General features: G+C 41.9%; 3 protein-coding genes across 6 annotated transcripts in view; all 3 read right to left on the reverse strand.

Annotated features, from left to right (window-relative positions):
* The window catches only part of KRR1 (KRR1 small subunit processome component homolog), a 153,550-nt gene extending 148,085 nt beyond the window's left edge, over window positions 1-5,465 (reverse strand). For both annotated transcript variants that reach the window (XM_062613783.1, XM_062613782.1), the window contains exon 1: window positions 5,461-5,465. The gene's annotated coding sequence lies outside the window, so the exon portion shown is untranslated. The remainder of the gene's footprint in view (window positions 1-5,460) is intronic.
* Window positions 1,138-6,627, reverse strand: PHLDA1 (pleckstrin homology like domain family A member 1). Its single transcript, XM_062613625.1, has 3 exons — window positions 6,597-6,627; window positions 4,904-5,807; window positions 1,138-4,741 (listed from the first exon to the last, which is right to left on the reverse strand). The coding sequence occupies exons 1-2, from the start codon at window positions 6,625-6,627 to the stop codon at window positions 4,909-4,911; spliced, it is 930 nt and encodes a 309-aa protein (XP_062469609.1). The 3' UTR covers window positions 1,138-4,741; window positions 4,904-4,908.
* Window positions 6,628-10,914: 4,287 nt separating this feature from the next.
* Window positions 10,915-15,596, reverse strand: part of NAP1L1 (nucleosome assembly protein 1 like 1) — a 31,438-nt gene continuing 26,756 nt past the window's right edge. For all 3 annotated transcript variants that reach the window (XM_062613785.1, XM_062613784.1, XM_062613786.1), the window contains exons 13-15: window positions 15,291-15,323; window positions 14,850-14,900; window positions 10,915-13,708 (exon numbers count right to left, since the gene is read on the reverse strand). In XM_062613785.1, the coding sequence (XP_062469769.1) occupies window positions 13,673-13,708; window positions 14,850-14,900; window positions 15,291-15,323 (120 nt within the window). In that variant the 3' untranslated portion in view covers window positions 10,915-13,672. The remainder of the gene's footprint in view (window positions 13,709-14,849; window positions 14,901-15,290; window positions 15,324-15,596) is intronic.

Below are 15,596 nucleotides of genomic sequence, written 5' to 3' on the forward strand. Positions count from 1 at the left end.
TGATAGATGTGCCATCCCTGGAGACATTCAAGGCCATTAAAGCAGAGAAACATGTTTTTAATGCACCTTTATGAAGATATCACCATTGACGCAGGAGCAGACATTGCAAATTATTTAATTCATGCTCTATTATATTTATGCCCTTAAAGAGACAGTTATTTATCACTGTCACTAAAAGCTCATAAGGGACATCTCCAAAAGCTGTAAGCACCATTGGGCCCTTGAACAGACAAATCCACAGATCCTCAATTGGCTTTTCAAAGCTTCTGAGAACTAGCACTTCTGAGAGGTCAGCTCTTTAAGTCATCATTTGCATATCAAATATTAAGTTCAAATGTCTACATTTTGCATGTTTACTATTGAAAAGAAAACTTGTACAGCAATAGCTTTCTGATGGAAGAGGTTACTGACATCTCTCCAGCACAGGCAGGCAGCACCAGTAAGTCTAGGTCAATGCACACTGTGCTTCTGAAGTTAATACACATTTGGAAGATGCTTAAAAATGAGGACCTGCTGCAATGAAAATTCATCCCAGGGGAGTTCAAGGCAATTGAATGGCTGCAGTTCTGCAGAGACCCCAAAGCAGCAGAAGTCTTCACACAGTTTTCTTGTCATACCTCATTTCTTTTCCCACAATGCTAGAAGAGAACAGGTTGGAGGATACACTGAATGGTGGAAGTGTTCATTCTGGATTACTTTCAGGTTACTTGAAATTCAATCACAGTGCTTCAGATACATAAAAAAGAGCAACAGAGCACACTTAATGCTTCATTTTAGGTTCCTAATGCGACACAGAGGAAGACTTCATGGGTAAAGATTGTGAGCCTGAAGTCTGTGTCCCAGTGATCTGTTTTGTATGTGGACTGTGAAGCCAAGCACAGTATTACTGACATTAGCAGGACTCTGTGGGTGCTCATGCATCACACACAGAAGCCAAAATGAGGACTCTGAGCCTCGTGGTTGTGCTATGTATAAAGACTAATGGGGCATCTAAGTGGACCTTTCCTTGAGAAGGAATCTACGTAGGTTCAAAGTGTTCCTCTCAGGCTCTTAGATTGAGCTTAAGACATTGGAAAAGCTTAGATAAGGCTTTAACAGGTAGCCCACCAAACACCATTCCTCCAACATATCGAGAGCTCTTTCAATAGATACCTCTTTATTTGAAATGGAATGCATCTTGAAAAATATGAAAAATAAATCACATCTCTCAGAAATCATTTATGAGTCATATTTACACACTTTTTTTTTTTTGACGACACTGGTATTTCTGCTCACAATAGGATGTGCTAGAAAACATTTGGTACATCACTGCAGCTATAATTCAGAAGCTGGCATTTGCATATCATGAAACTTAAATACAAAGAGGAATTACTTCAGGATGTCACAGAGACAACATCCACTTGATCTTCCTTTCCCCCCAGTTCCTAAATGTTCTTGGTCACCACAGCTTGAATTTCCTTATTGAGTTTGTCCCTTAAACACTTTGTTTTTAATTAAGACATGTAATTTTGACCTCTTTATGAGCTGAATGTCCACACTTTTGTGCTACCTTATACCAAGCATTTGCCTGTGTGTGTTTTGCTGGCATTTTTGTTTATTCTCTGATGAATTTATCACCTGCTGTTGGCTTTTTCTTCCCTTTTTTTTTTTTTGTAAGGTGAAGGACAACCTGATTTCTCTACTTGCAAAGCTCCAGTAAGGTGGAGTGTGATTTGCTGGACCTACTTTCACAGCCATTGCTTACAAGGCAGTAACATACAGTATTTAACCCAGTAGTTCCAATGAAAACTACGCCGTAGTAGAGAGGCAAGCCAAAAAAAAGCCCAAAGTTGCCTCATTTATAACATCAATTTCGTGGTCTGAAATTACTATTAGTCAAAAGGAAAAAAAAAAATAAAAGGTGGGATTTAGAGTTGTCAGATTGTCCATGTCAGACAATTCAGCCTTCTTTATACAGACACAGTGTGAGCCATACATTCCAGCTGTCCCCAGGGCACCCCAACCAATTTATTCCCATTCAGTTTCCAGGAGACAGTCTGGAGGCACAAGATAGGGTGGGTTGATTCTTACACCCATCCCTCCACTTGGGCTGCAGGCATAGGAACAGTTCAAGGTGGATTTCGTGACAGGACCATCTCTCACATTAAGAGTTTGGCTGACACCAATGTTTTTAAATAGGTAACACAGCAGGTAAGGACTTCCAGCAAAATACTGCTGAACTACATCAGTCCAAGTGGTCTTGAGAGCATCCTTCAGACCAATTTACAAAACATAAGGTAAAAGTGGGACATTGACCTTGAACCAGTGAAAGAGAGCAGTAAACTCAAAGTGAAAGCTGTTTCCTCAAACCTTAATGCAGTTATAACATGAAAATTGTCATCTTTCAAAGTACAAATACTTCCAGAAGAGCAGTAAAATTTCACCTTTAGACTAGACCCATAGACTTTTGTGGCATACAGGGCCTTGCATCCACTGAGGAGACGAATACCCTCCTCTTTTAGAGAAATACGTCCCCCTGATCACATAGGAACTAATTTTCATCAACTACATTTATCCTTCAGTAGCCTAAAATGCATTTTAGTAGGTGAGATATCAGCAATACGTCTGTGTATCTGAAAAGGTGGATTAGTTACTCAGCAAATTAATGACTCTAAAGAGAGGAGCCAAATTACAAATTACAGTCTATTTTGTGAGTCTTTGACTAGCTCATTAGAGAATCCCCTTGCAGCTCTAACATCCAAGCATTAGCAGAATGATAATGGCAGATGTACAGAGACATGGAAATTGGCTATTATGATTGCCAAGACAGCAAATGTAATCCTAGAAGGATGCTGGGGCACCTTCGATTTCAATTAGTCTCAAAATAATAACTTCATTAGCACAGCTGTAATCTACCACCCCAAGCTCATCATGCAACCTTGTTGTGGGCCGTATCAAAACCAGAGCTTAGGAGCAGCCATTCAGAACCACCAAGGTCGGGCTTTAATTCTGCACTATAATGTGTTCTGCATGTCTAGGTCACGTGGGACAAGGAACACAAGAAGAGGGCTAAAAGAGATCCCAACTTCCTCCTTACAGGTCTGAGCTTCAGCTTAGAGTGCAGAAGAAGGGACTGTTACGTGCTGTAGTCAATTCTAATACCATCCTTTGAGCATCACTCCAGTCTTTTGCTTTAAACACTTACAGAAACAGCTTGAACCAAGAATATGGGGCTTTTACAGTCAAGCTACACCTCAGTTACACAAACAGAAAACTCCTGGATGTGTGGCTTCAGAAGACTTTGTTTACATTCATGTAACTTGTAAAGCGGCCAAAAGCCATTTTCCTCACCACACTAGTTAAAATAAATAGTCCCATGGCTGCAACTTGAACCAGATATAACGGGCCACATTGATCTGTCCTGCTTCCAACCTCCTGAGGACCGGGGCTGTAGCAGCACACAGCAGCATGAAGCCACTCATCATCACCTGGAAGGCCCTGGAACACACAGAGATCTGCAACCGCTCCTTCCTCTGCACTGGGCAAACAGCACCAACCCAGTCTCACCAGCACCACAGCCAAGCTCCCAGTGACTGTTAGGAGGAAGCCACACCAGCTGTGCAATTAGCCTTTTGTTTTCCAACTTCATGGCTTCGTCACTACTTTCCAAGGCAAGACTGCAAGCCTCTCTCAACATCCTACAGCATTAAACACCACAACTCATCTGGTTCATCTCAGCTACAGAGCAACTTCCAGCTTGTGAAAACCATGACCAAAAGAATCCATTTGCACACTAAGGCATACATAAAATGGGGTTTAAACTAGGGGCTACTTTAATGCAAGACGCTTAAAAACCGCCATGAAAATTCAACACGGGTCAAGAGCTTGGGTCGCTTACACATCGACCGTGCAAAGAGAGCCATGGACATTATGAAACATTCATAAATGTCACTCGGGTCCTGCCCTCCTGCCTAGGAGGGAACAGGTAACTGGAATCCAACCGAGATTCCTGTACCACAAAAGAAGACGGTCAGGTTCCTCTCTGCTCCTACGTTATAAACAGATTGGTTTTAATCTCGGGATGACAAGCAATGATTTTTCTTTAATAACCAAACGTGAATAAATGTTATCTTCTGCCACACATAGTGTATTAAAAGAAAATAATTTTAAACCCAGACTCTAATTGCATTACAGAAAACAGTTTCTGTACGCAGTGTGGGTTTCAGCCAAATTCCAAACCGCACATCATATTTTCCACCTTAGCATAATACAGTGGATTTTAGGTAAAAATGAAAAGCTTTTGTCAAATTACACATGGCCAAACCAGCCATAACTTTTTATGGTGCTAACGTACACATTGGTTTTTTCCTTTGCTTTTCAGATACAGCCTACATTCAGAAATGTCTTGCAAATATAAGCCTTTAGAAACAACAACAACAAAATAAAAGAAGAAATAAAACCAAACAACCTAATAAATAAAATAAAAATACATTAAAATAAAGTTACAGTACATCCTGTTTCCTAGAAATCCCATCGCACCGAAGGATCCCTTCCAAGGTTCATAAATAATAGATTTGAAATGCTTCTGGGCACCGAGGGCAGCAAAGCAGCAGCACAGCAGCAGCTGGGGTCCAGGTTGTTGAGCCTCATCTCTCTCCAGTCTACCTGCACCTCCGGCGTGTGCCCAGTCTCTGACCACCTGAAGTACGGCCGCGGCGAACGCGCTCAGCCCCGCTTCCCCGAAGCGCTCCGTTAACTTCACCTGCAATAAGACAGCACAGCGCAAAGGGCAGCCCGTCAGCCGAGGAAAACCGGCGCCGGGAGCTGGGTCTCTCCCCCCGCCCCGGGGGCCGCTCTGCAGGGCCGGTGCTGGGACCGCGCTGAGGCACGGGGCTCGGAGGGGCGGCGGGCTGCGGGTCCGTACCTGGTCTAGGCGGAGTTGGAGGCGCTGCGGAGGCGCGGTCCGTGGGGCTGCGCCAGGTGCTGCTGCTTCTGCCGGGTGGAGCGGACGGCGAGGATGGCCTGGCGGTTCTTGTACTGCACCATCTGCAGCGTGATCGCCGCGTTCCAGCCCTGCTCCTGCGCGCACCGAAAGTCGATCTCCTTCCCCTCGGCCATCACCACCGTGAAGTACACGTACTTGCCTTTCCGCTCCACGCAGTCCACCGTCTTCATGTTGGAGAAGTGCAGCTCCTTGATCTTGGCCGTCGGCTCGGCCGGCAGCGGCGGCTGTTGCTGCTGCGGCTGCTGCTGCGGCTGCTGCTTGGGGGGGGTGAGGAGTAGCCCCTCCTCGGTGAGGATGCAGCGCTTCTTCTTCCAGAGCTGCAGGAGCCCGTCGCTCCTCTTCTCCAGCACGCCCTCCTTCACCGCCTTGCAGCCGCTCTCCAGCATCCTCCTCGCATAAGCCGGCGGGGCCGAGGGCCTCCGCCCGCAGGGGCTGTGCTCTGGGGGCAGCCGGCACCAGCCGATGACCCGCCGCCCCGCGCCGGCGCCGCGCCGGAGGGCCGGGAGCGCCCCGGCCCGCAGGGAGCGGAGCGGCTGCCGCCCGTACCGCGGCGTGGCGGACGCGGTGCCGGGCGGACGGCTCTGGCAGCGGCTTTTCCCTCCCCGCCGCTTTTGAACGCGCCTTCCCCTCCCCAGAGTGACACCCAGCGGAAAAGGCGGCTCCTCCCGTCGGCACCGGGGAAGCCCGGCCCGGCCGCGGAGGGGTGCGGAGCCAAGGGGCTGCCCCCTGCCCTGCTGCGGTCCCGGCCCAGCCGCCCTTTTGTCCCCCGGGCGGTGGCTAGGACAAAGCGCGGAGGTGCTGCGGAAACTGCTGTTCCGCTCTACTTAGCTACCGGTGGCTTCAAAGTGGGATTAATGTAGCCATTCAGAAGCGCTGCAGCGCTCATGTGCTTCCCCCAGCGTGTGCCAGCAGCATGTGCTCGGAACTGATGTCCTCAGCCTGCCCCCTCCCCGGCGCGGGGAACAACAGCAAGAACCCCCCCTTCTGGGTGTTTTTGACTCAAGTCCAATAAAACCGTGTTGCCAGTTATCAGCGGCACCCTGATATTTAAACCATCATCGCTCCATTAAACAAAGGAAACAGCCTGACACAGAACCTGGCACAACAGCTTTAGCCCTATGCTTTCAGGGCTCCCGACTGTGCTGGGGAGAAGCAGCATTTACTGTATATAAATCTTTACTCGCTGCAGCAGTTTGAGTAATATCCAAGGAAAGCAAGTATCCATACCACTTCCCAGAGGAATCACTAGAACCTCTGTACTTGGAAGCTTTACGAGTAGGAAAAAAACGCCAAACAACTAAAACCAAGCTGGCAAAGAACTAGGACAATTTGCCTTGTTACTCTCTGCTTTGTTGCCACACATTTGATTATTGTTTGGATTCTTCCCTGAGATTAGCTTTTGAATTCATTTATTTGAATAGAAAAGTGACTTCAGGTTAACATTAAGATATTTAAGTCCTTTGATGTATTCGATGTAAATCAAAAAGCCTACGTAACTGAATTTGGCTAGCAATGCCAATGTAAACTGAAGGCTGAAGTTTCATACTCCAAGAGCATTGGTTTGTTTTAAACATCTATTTAACATGGCCATGAAAATAAAAACCCTCCTCACAGCCCTCTTTGGCAGCAAAGAAGCAGGTCATGTAGCATAGGTCAGTGGGAGCACATTAGGAGAGGAAAAAAAAAACGGTATTAATGATAGCTTTAACGTAGTTTATCTCCAATAACATTCTAAAATGAGTTTCCGCCTATAATCTTTTCCTCCTGAAGTTCAAAGTTAATTTTGAAAAGTTGTTGAGAGGCAAACAGTTAAGCCTGCAACAGCAATTAATTTTATCTGTCTGGTTTACCTTTCCTGAGGTAACTGGAAGACACTCAAATCATAATAAAGACAGCTTGCTAACCACAAGATGAACAAAAAAAAAAATTAATATCTGAAACATCCATTTATCTGAAGAAGTCATTCTTAAAGCTTACTATACACACTATGACATCCAGTCCATTTTCACAACCATCTTACACCTATTTTAAGAGGCCCCTGCCCATTTTCAAAAGATATGAACACTATTCATGATTGTCTTGATCTGCAGCTCCTCACCGTTTGAGCCTAAATCCCCCCGTGGAAATATCTGTGCCTTCAGCTGCTGGTGCACATAGAAGGAGCCTCACACACAGCATGAACAAGACAGGAGAACTCCTTGCCTTTTCATCTAATGTACTTTACATCTACCTCTTTGCTCCTGTGTCACATGAGCAGAGACTTAATTTTGCAGTTGTTAAACTAAAACATAAACTGGTTAATATGCATTCATCTAGACCAAGCAACTTCATTTAAAAAAAAAAAGTTAATGTAAGGCACAGGGCATTGAACTAAACCTACAGAAGACTTAATTTCTCTTTATTCTGCAGTTTTGGTTGCATGTCCATTGCTGTAGGTGAGTAGCAGTTTGTTTTCAACACGCACTAACCAGCAGTCTGGAAACTTGCACTAGGCTTAGGAGTCCCACACATCAGTCTGTAACAGGCATTCAAGAACCTTTTCCCATCTGCAACACTGACCTGTAACACTTAATGACATTAACACATAATCTGTATATTTTAACACGAGCTTTTTTGCTTGTTCTCAGTGCTAACAGCAATTTGTAATTAATCAAAGGAAAAAAGTAAAATAAGTGTGGAAAGCCAAAAGACTTCCAAATATACAGGAGAAAGGGAATAAATTCATTCTACTTTGGCCTTGCATGGCATAAAGTTCCCAGAAGTGTTGAATGTCAGATTTTTAACCCAACTCTAAACACTGATGGACATACTCTGCTAATGTATAGACCCACAACAACAACTCTATTCCTGGTGAAATTCACCTAAGTATATGATCAGAAGTAAGCATGCAAAACATCCATTTGAACTTGTACCCTATAAGCCGACAAGTAGTAACAGCCATTAAAAATACATATTTGACAAAAATCATCAGATCAGTCAAAAGCTAGGAGACTAGGGCAAGATTTCATGCTAAAAGAACAAAATAACCCAAATCAATCATGCAGAATTTGCCAGTAAAGGATAATAAACTTCATTTGCCCAGATGGAAGTCACCACTAAACTTCTAGAAATGCTTCTTACACTAGTAATTTGAAAATCCCCATTCACCACAGTTAAACACACTACATTATCCCACTGAGACTTTAATTTTAAATTTTCCATGTCTGCTACCTTTATTTAAATTCCGCTGAAGACTTGCAGGTTCTGCATCCGTTCCTCCTGAAATATCTGATGTGCAGATGCCCCCTACTGTCAAACTTGAAATACTACAACCTGATCCTTGAAAGTCTATACATCTAAGATGCATGTATTCCTTACCGAGTTTTTTCTTCTCCCTGTTCAAAGTTCATACTGGTAACAGAAATGTTTGGTTGTTAGATACACTTGTCTCCTACATCAGAAGCTCTCTAACTTAGGCTCAAGTAGTTGAAATTTTCTACACATAACCTTAATGAAAGAGTAGCTACAGAACAAGTAATGAGTGTTCTTTTTAAATCCTGAGACAAGTTAAACACTGTTTTGGGAAGCCACCGTGAAAGACTAAAAAGCCCATAATTTTACTAGTGTTTCCCTGGATAACAAATTTGCTTGACACCAACTATCAGCAATTAGTTTCAAAGGGATGCTAAACTTCTGGGCAACAATCCTTAAGCATCATCATTTCTCCCATTACTGAGAACTGGCTGTAACAGAAAAACAGTTAAAAGGGAAACCTAAAGAAAGTACAAGCTGGTCATTGCTAGACATAAGGCAGGGTCAAGGGCTGAGAAATACATGACAAAATGAATGTGTTGCAATGTATGATCAAAGCAATTAGTACGTGATTACTTATTTTTCTTGACCTCTACCATCTAATCTCAGTGGAACATGCTGCTGACCGAACACCGAAGAATGAATCTGTCATCCTGGGGGAAGATTTTTCCTTTCATGAACTCAATCTCACAGGCACCTGTATATACCCCATAGTAAACCAGGCAGAGATGCACGCAAGATTTAACTATCAACCATACTGCCCCAGACCTTAGCATGCCCTGTAACCCATGGTAGTACCAAACAAAGAAACTGTGCAATGCACAGACTATTAGCATTGCAGCTGCTCTAGCCTGGCTTTTCCAAAGTCCCTTGCTCTTCAGTTAAGAGGTATTCCAAAAACATTAAAATGTACTTAAACATATGTAGAGCCAAAAGCCGGTTTCTAAGGGGGTTTAGAAGTTTCTCAGATTTGACCAGCAGAATAAAACATGGTCCAAGTTCAGAACATACCATTTCTCATCAATTGCAGGGTAAACAGAAGCTTAGGCAGATAATCAACATTTGAGCCTATAAAAGCAAAGCTCGTGACAGCCAAGTTCAGGAGCTGCACCTTCTCTGCAGCTGCAAAGACAACTCTTCTTGACAACCCTGCACACTTTAGGTAGATACTTGTGAGAACAAATGTCCTGCCACAACCCTGCACTCCCTGGGCACCCACTTCTGGTATACACCAAGCAGATCAAAATGTGGAGTAGCTTATCTTTTGCTTGGTGTAGTGTCTTGTCTGCTTTACTTGCTCTAATTTTCCTATAAAAGCTGAGACACAGTCCAAATGTGGAAGCTACTAGGTCTGACCAGAGGCCTAACAGGGGGATTTAAGGAGTAATGAACAGTCTTGCCCAACATGCCACATAAATTTCCAACTCCTCCTGATAGTGTAACAGAAGTAAGACTTACTATTTCCAGTTGATTTATGTTCAGTTTAGGTAAGCATAAGGTAATGACAACTTCTCTGACCTGTACAAGAAAGTATTGGATTGGATTTATCTGCACAGCATGAAGGAGCACTATACAGCCAACATCTGTGTCTCTACCTCCAGCCCAGCAGGCCATCAAGGCTGTTACACAGAGAAATGCCTTCAACAGACTGTCCCCTTTCTACAGAGGAGCTTAGCGTTTTGTTTCCTCTATGCCAACGTGAATTCCACAGAACAATCCGCCTGCCTAACACAAGGCAAAAGGAAATCCCTGGTAGAGAAGTTAATAATTATCCATTTGCATCCAAGTTCCTTATCAATTTCTGAATCAGGTCTACAACAGGTCTTAAAACACAGCAAAAGTTTAAGTAACAGTTTGAAGGTAAAGATCAACACATTTGATTCCCAGAGTTTACAATCCTCTGCTGTTTGTGGGTGTTTTTGGTGTGGATTTTTTGGTTTTGTTGTTTGTCTTCATTTAACAAATAAAATCATGTCAAAATTACAATCTCTGCTAGCAGCTTGGGACACATCAGTTCCATGAGTAAAACTAGAACCTGAGTTTATGAAGCTAGTTAGCTGTACTGGACAATGGTAAGAAGCATTGCTATGCCTACTGTTAAAAAAAAACTCAAAGGTAACATTTCTAACGACACTTGACATCGCCCTTCTCCAGACAGTAAAACATGAGAATGCTAAGCTTAAGTCTGGTCTACTTTATTTCACGACAACTTTGAGATTATTTATTAACATTAGCAAAGTTATACCAGGCAGGAACACAGTGCTAAGGAAAGCTAACCTACATTTGCTGAAAGCGTATAACTACCCAAGAAGCATCTGTCTCCATCAAGCATAAGCTCTGAGCACCCTTTGCTGTCATCCAAAGTCCCCGTTAATTCTCCATTTTCCTCACCATCACCCCATTTTTCCTTAATTCTCCCTTCAAATGGTAACCAAAACTAGACAGAAGACATCATTTACCTAGATCTTAAATCTGGGTGCAGTACTGCAACAACTGACCAAGAAATCTTATTTCAGTGACACATTTTCCTAGCCTGAACTTGTTAACAAGGTAACTGATCCCCCTCAAATACTAAATGAAGAGTTTCTCTACTGCTGGTATAACCCCAGAAGTGAAAAGAATGAGTCACAATACTCCAATCAATGTTGAAAGTTTAATGTTCCTGCTACATACTGCCTTTCAGAATTGCTAAACAAATGTCTTTGAGCACAAAACTACGTTAAGCACCAAAACAGTTTTTATTTAACTGACACCGTAAGAACTGGCACCTTATTTTGTATGATTATAACCTTGCTTTTGCTGCAGTCTGCAGAGCACAAGACCTGCTGATTGAGAACCAGCAAGTCAATCTAGAGAGCAGCTTACCAAAAATCTGTTGACAGAGATGGATTCATGGCTCTGGATCTTGCAGGCTGCAGGTGACCTTGGACAACTACAAACTCCCCTTTTCAAATACTGCATCCCATTGTATGATATGAAGATATTAAATGAGAAAGCCATCAAAAATTTCCTAACAGTGACTTTTGAAATTCGTTGGACAACTTTCAACAGTGCTTTCTTTTTTTAAGATACATTTGCCAGATGCTGTTAGTAAAAATGGGCTAGATCTAAGTAAGGACTTCAGAGACTTCTCATGTCAAAAAGTATGAATCCCAAAGCCCCATATTAATGACTGTTCAAGCTCATAACATACCATCAGTTTGGTCTTCCCATGCCCTGAATTTTAAGATTAAGCTTAACCCTGGAGACATTTAGAGAAGAGACCAAGTGAAACACAAACTGGCAGAATCAGGATCTGTACCATAAGAACACAACTACCATAGAGTGTGAAGTTAACTTTTCATTTCTCTATTTTTCAACACTATGATCTATGCGTTACCTAAAAAAAAACAAACACCTAAGAGCAGAACTTCAACAGTACTGTTCTATACACAGCTATAGGTGGCAAGAGCTCCTGCTCCCAAGTCCATGGACAGGAGAAAGATGAAGCCTGACAGGGATTCTGAAATAAAGCAGTACGGTATTTGAGCCTTCAAGGAATTAAACAGAAGATAAAAATCAGTTTAGTCAGAGCATATTCAACCCTCTTCCTTTCACGGGGGCTGAGGATTCAGGAGGGCACTTGGGATAAGCTTTATTCTGTATTACTTACGCTCCAAGCAAGAGACATACTAAAGAAACCCACCAGCCTTATCCTCATGCGGCTGTTGCCTCCTGCTTGCCCTACTCTTTTCAGCCCTTTAATCCTTTACAGCTAAGTCCATGTATCAGTGGCAAGGAAGGAAACAAACAAAAAGAAATGCAAGAAAAAGAAAAGAGCAGTCACTGCAAAAATGGATCCATGCTAGCTGGATCTTTCTTTCCAGTCCTACAAGGACTTTCCCATCCCTCAGAAAGTTATCTGGGTACTTGCTTAGAAGATCAGAACTTCTACAGTTACATGAATGACAAGACGACACAGAATACAGTAGCATCTTATTGACTGGAAAAACTCAAATGGAAGTCATCGGGTCATAGTTTCTTCAAGCTGAACGCATTCAAATCCACATCACACCAGCACCTCCACCGCTAGACTAGAGAGAAGGTTAGCATGAGAAAAATCTAGCCCATGTTTCAACTGACAATGAACATCAATACAGACAAAGTATGAACCAGAACACACAGATATAAACGTAAGTGAACAAAATTTTGGGTGAGAAGAGGGGATTGATTCCCTTGGGATTTGTTTTCTCCTCTGTAGATGCTTGATACAGTGAGTACAAAGTAGAATACAGCTAAGTGTTCTAGCACTCCCTTAGGTTGCAGGGCAGGTTTTGTTCAGGACAACCTAGCTCTGTCTACACAGAAATCCAAGGCACCTTTCTTGGCTCCAGAATTCATACTAATGACCAGTGCCCTAGAGTCAGGCACAGCAATACTGAAGTCCTTTATCAGATCTAGCCCCACTTCAAAAGACTTGTCTTCTCCAAAATGGCAGTGTTGACCAATCACTGAAACATCTAGCTCAGATTCACAAGTATCACACTGCAAGTGGAAAGTATGGCTCAAACTTTCCAAACTACTGTGTTTGGTTTTAAAATGCTATATAATTTACTTCTCAGTAACTCTCAACTTTTTTTCTAGTGAAAGTGAACTGCAGCATGAAAGATATGCCTTACCAGTTTACACATGCAGATACACACATCATAATAAAACAAGACTAGCTTCTGAAAATACTAGGTTTTATTCACACCCCAGTGGTAAACAATAACCTTAATATGATGACTAGGTTTCTTTTGTAGATCACTATGTCACATAAAATACAAAACCCATAGCATAAACAAGCTGACAGTTATGAATGTTTAATGTGGTCTCGTTGGAAATTAAACAAGTTATACTAATCTTCTGAAGTAGTCAAATTCAAAATGCATCATCATCTCCTAGTTAGTACAAGTCACTGCCAGTTCTATAACAAAGTAATGAAGGCACAGCTAGTGCAAGCAGACTTAAACCCGTTCCGACTACTGGGCTGAAAAATACTTTGGTTGGTTCTTCAGGAGAGAAGTTTTCTCTAAACAAATATTGGTCTCAGTTAACAGTTCTGATAATCTTCACAGCTGCAGTCTAATAGCTACATGACAAAGACTTCACAAGAACCAAACTATGTAGCAATGAATTAACATTCATGCTTTAGGGGATTTACTGCATTCTACGTATTGGCAGAAAATTATACTGTTAAAATGCTAGGTAGATTGAACCTACATTTTAAACTGGTTCTTATGTGTTTGATTTCTTTTTTTTTTAAAGAAATTGGTTACTTAATTCTACCAAGATACAAAACATAAGGCTGTAAGTAACTAATAGTTGTGTTTAGGCTATTACAGTGCAGGTAATCCTCAAGGCCACATACACACTGCTTCACTGCTGCTTGCATTCTGCTGGGTTTTGATCCTTCTGTTGAGAAAAAAGGAAAAAACAGTTTACAGGTATCAGTGTTTTAAAAGAACTATTAATACCACTAAGCCTACTTTCTTAAGTTCCAGTATTCAAGTTCTTCTTTTCTCTTTTCCCTTAAACTAATTGCGTAGTATTAGCAATACCACTGTCTTTAGATTGTGGCAACATAACACAAGAAGCCCATCTTCCAGCTGCTTCATTTTGATTCCGAAACCTTTTTCAATTGGAAGCAATTTGAATACACTACAGCAGATGGACCATAACCAACAGGCTGTACACTTTGATTAACAGTTCTATACCCTACATCTTTCTAGGTACAACACTGAGATTATGTAATTCTTTCAAGAGTACTTCCATTGTGGCTCAAACCACTTCTACTGAAAAACATGCTGCCTCCTCATCAGAAATTGAAAGCAGATTTCATAGCAGACATTCTTCATTCCCAGACTTTATTTTCGCGACTACAACTTTCACCTACCACCATTAGATGCTTTTGGGTGGCCAAATGTACCTTTTCTTCAGCTAGGAAGAATCTATGAACCCAGTGGCTCACAGTCACTTTTCCAGCAAACTGAGCTGGACTACCGACTTGCCCTTCCCATGGAGTAAGAAAGCAGATAGTCATTCTCAGCTATTCACATTTCAGTAGTTGGCTGTAAACACATTCCTGAACCTTCACTTCTACCTCAAGCAATGAAAGACTTGCTATTATTTATCCTGAAGAAGCTTCAGTTTTATGCTCTGCTGGAAAAATCTGTGCCAGAGTCAGCCTGGGACAGGTTCCCAAAACTGAACCTGCATCATGGAGTTCTCTGTGTGGAGTTACAATTACAGAACATTTTCACTATTAGCAGCAACTTGCTGCAAGACAAGCTTATAGAAAACCAAGCCTGAATAATTTCAGTGCTCAAAGCCAAAGTCACTTATACAAAATGATTCTTGGAGAAAGAACTTCAAAGTCGCTCTATCATTATTAGCCTGTCAGAACTGGGACGGAAATAGCCTTAGCCAAAACATACTCACCTTTGGAACTACTGATTAAGTATTTAATCAAAAAAATAATCAAGATTTAACCTACATAAATTTGTAAGTGTAAGTATGCATACACAAAATTCAAACAGTCTTTATAATTCCTTACTTTGGGGTCATAGTCAGGATCATTTTCTTCATCTGCTTCTTCTTCCCCCTCCTGAAAGAAAACACTTGTTTATGTTACTCTAGCTTATACACATTCAACTTCCTGAGCCATTTTCATTAAAATTAAGATTAAATTATGCTCTTAAATACATTACCACTTTAACTTATACATATTGCATCAGTTAGCCCTCCACAAAGCACATCATCTTTTGACATCAGTTGCAATTTAATTTGTAAGATAACTTAGGGTGGTCTTCATTTGGTTTGGGCTTTTTGCTAGGTTGAAGTATTCACCCTAGATCCACAAAATTTCACGTTGTGTCTTACATTCCTAAGTAATGCTTAAACTTAGTGTCCAGAGTATTAAAAAACTAAAGGAACTCTTATTTCAGATAAACTACAAAAGGAAAATTATTTAAATCAAGGCTACTTGTCAACTTACTTCATCATCTGCCTCTTCACCTTCTTCATCGTACTAGAAAATAAAAAGGTTTTGATAGGGTCATAAATGCAGCTGTACAGACAGATAACTCAAGTAAATGCCAGAGACCATATGGTACTGTGCTCTCCAAAATAATTTCTTATTGACAGATTTTAAAGTGTTTTCTGTATCAGCATGAACAATGCTCTATCTTTTAAGCTATGCTCTAGCAGAGAAAACCATCTAGTTTAAGTTCCTTACATACAACACTGGAAGAGCTTATTAGACTACGATAAGCCTTCTGGCCAGTGGAGTGTCTCAAAGCCT

Source organism: Pezoporus occidentalis, unplaced genomic scaffold (genome assembly GCF_034315485.1).
Source record: "Pezoporus occidentalis ecotype Australia unplaced genomic scaffold, CSIRO_AGI_Poc_V1 ctg17, whole genome shotgun sequence".
Taxonomy (NCBI): Eukaryota; Metazoa; Chordata; class Aves; order Psittaciformes; family Psittacidae; genus Pezoporus; species Pezoporus occidentalis.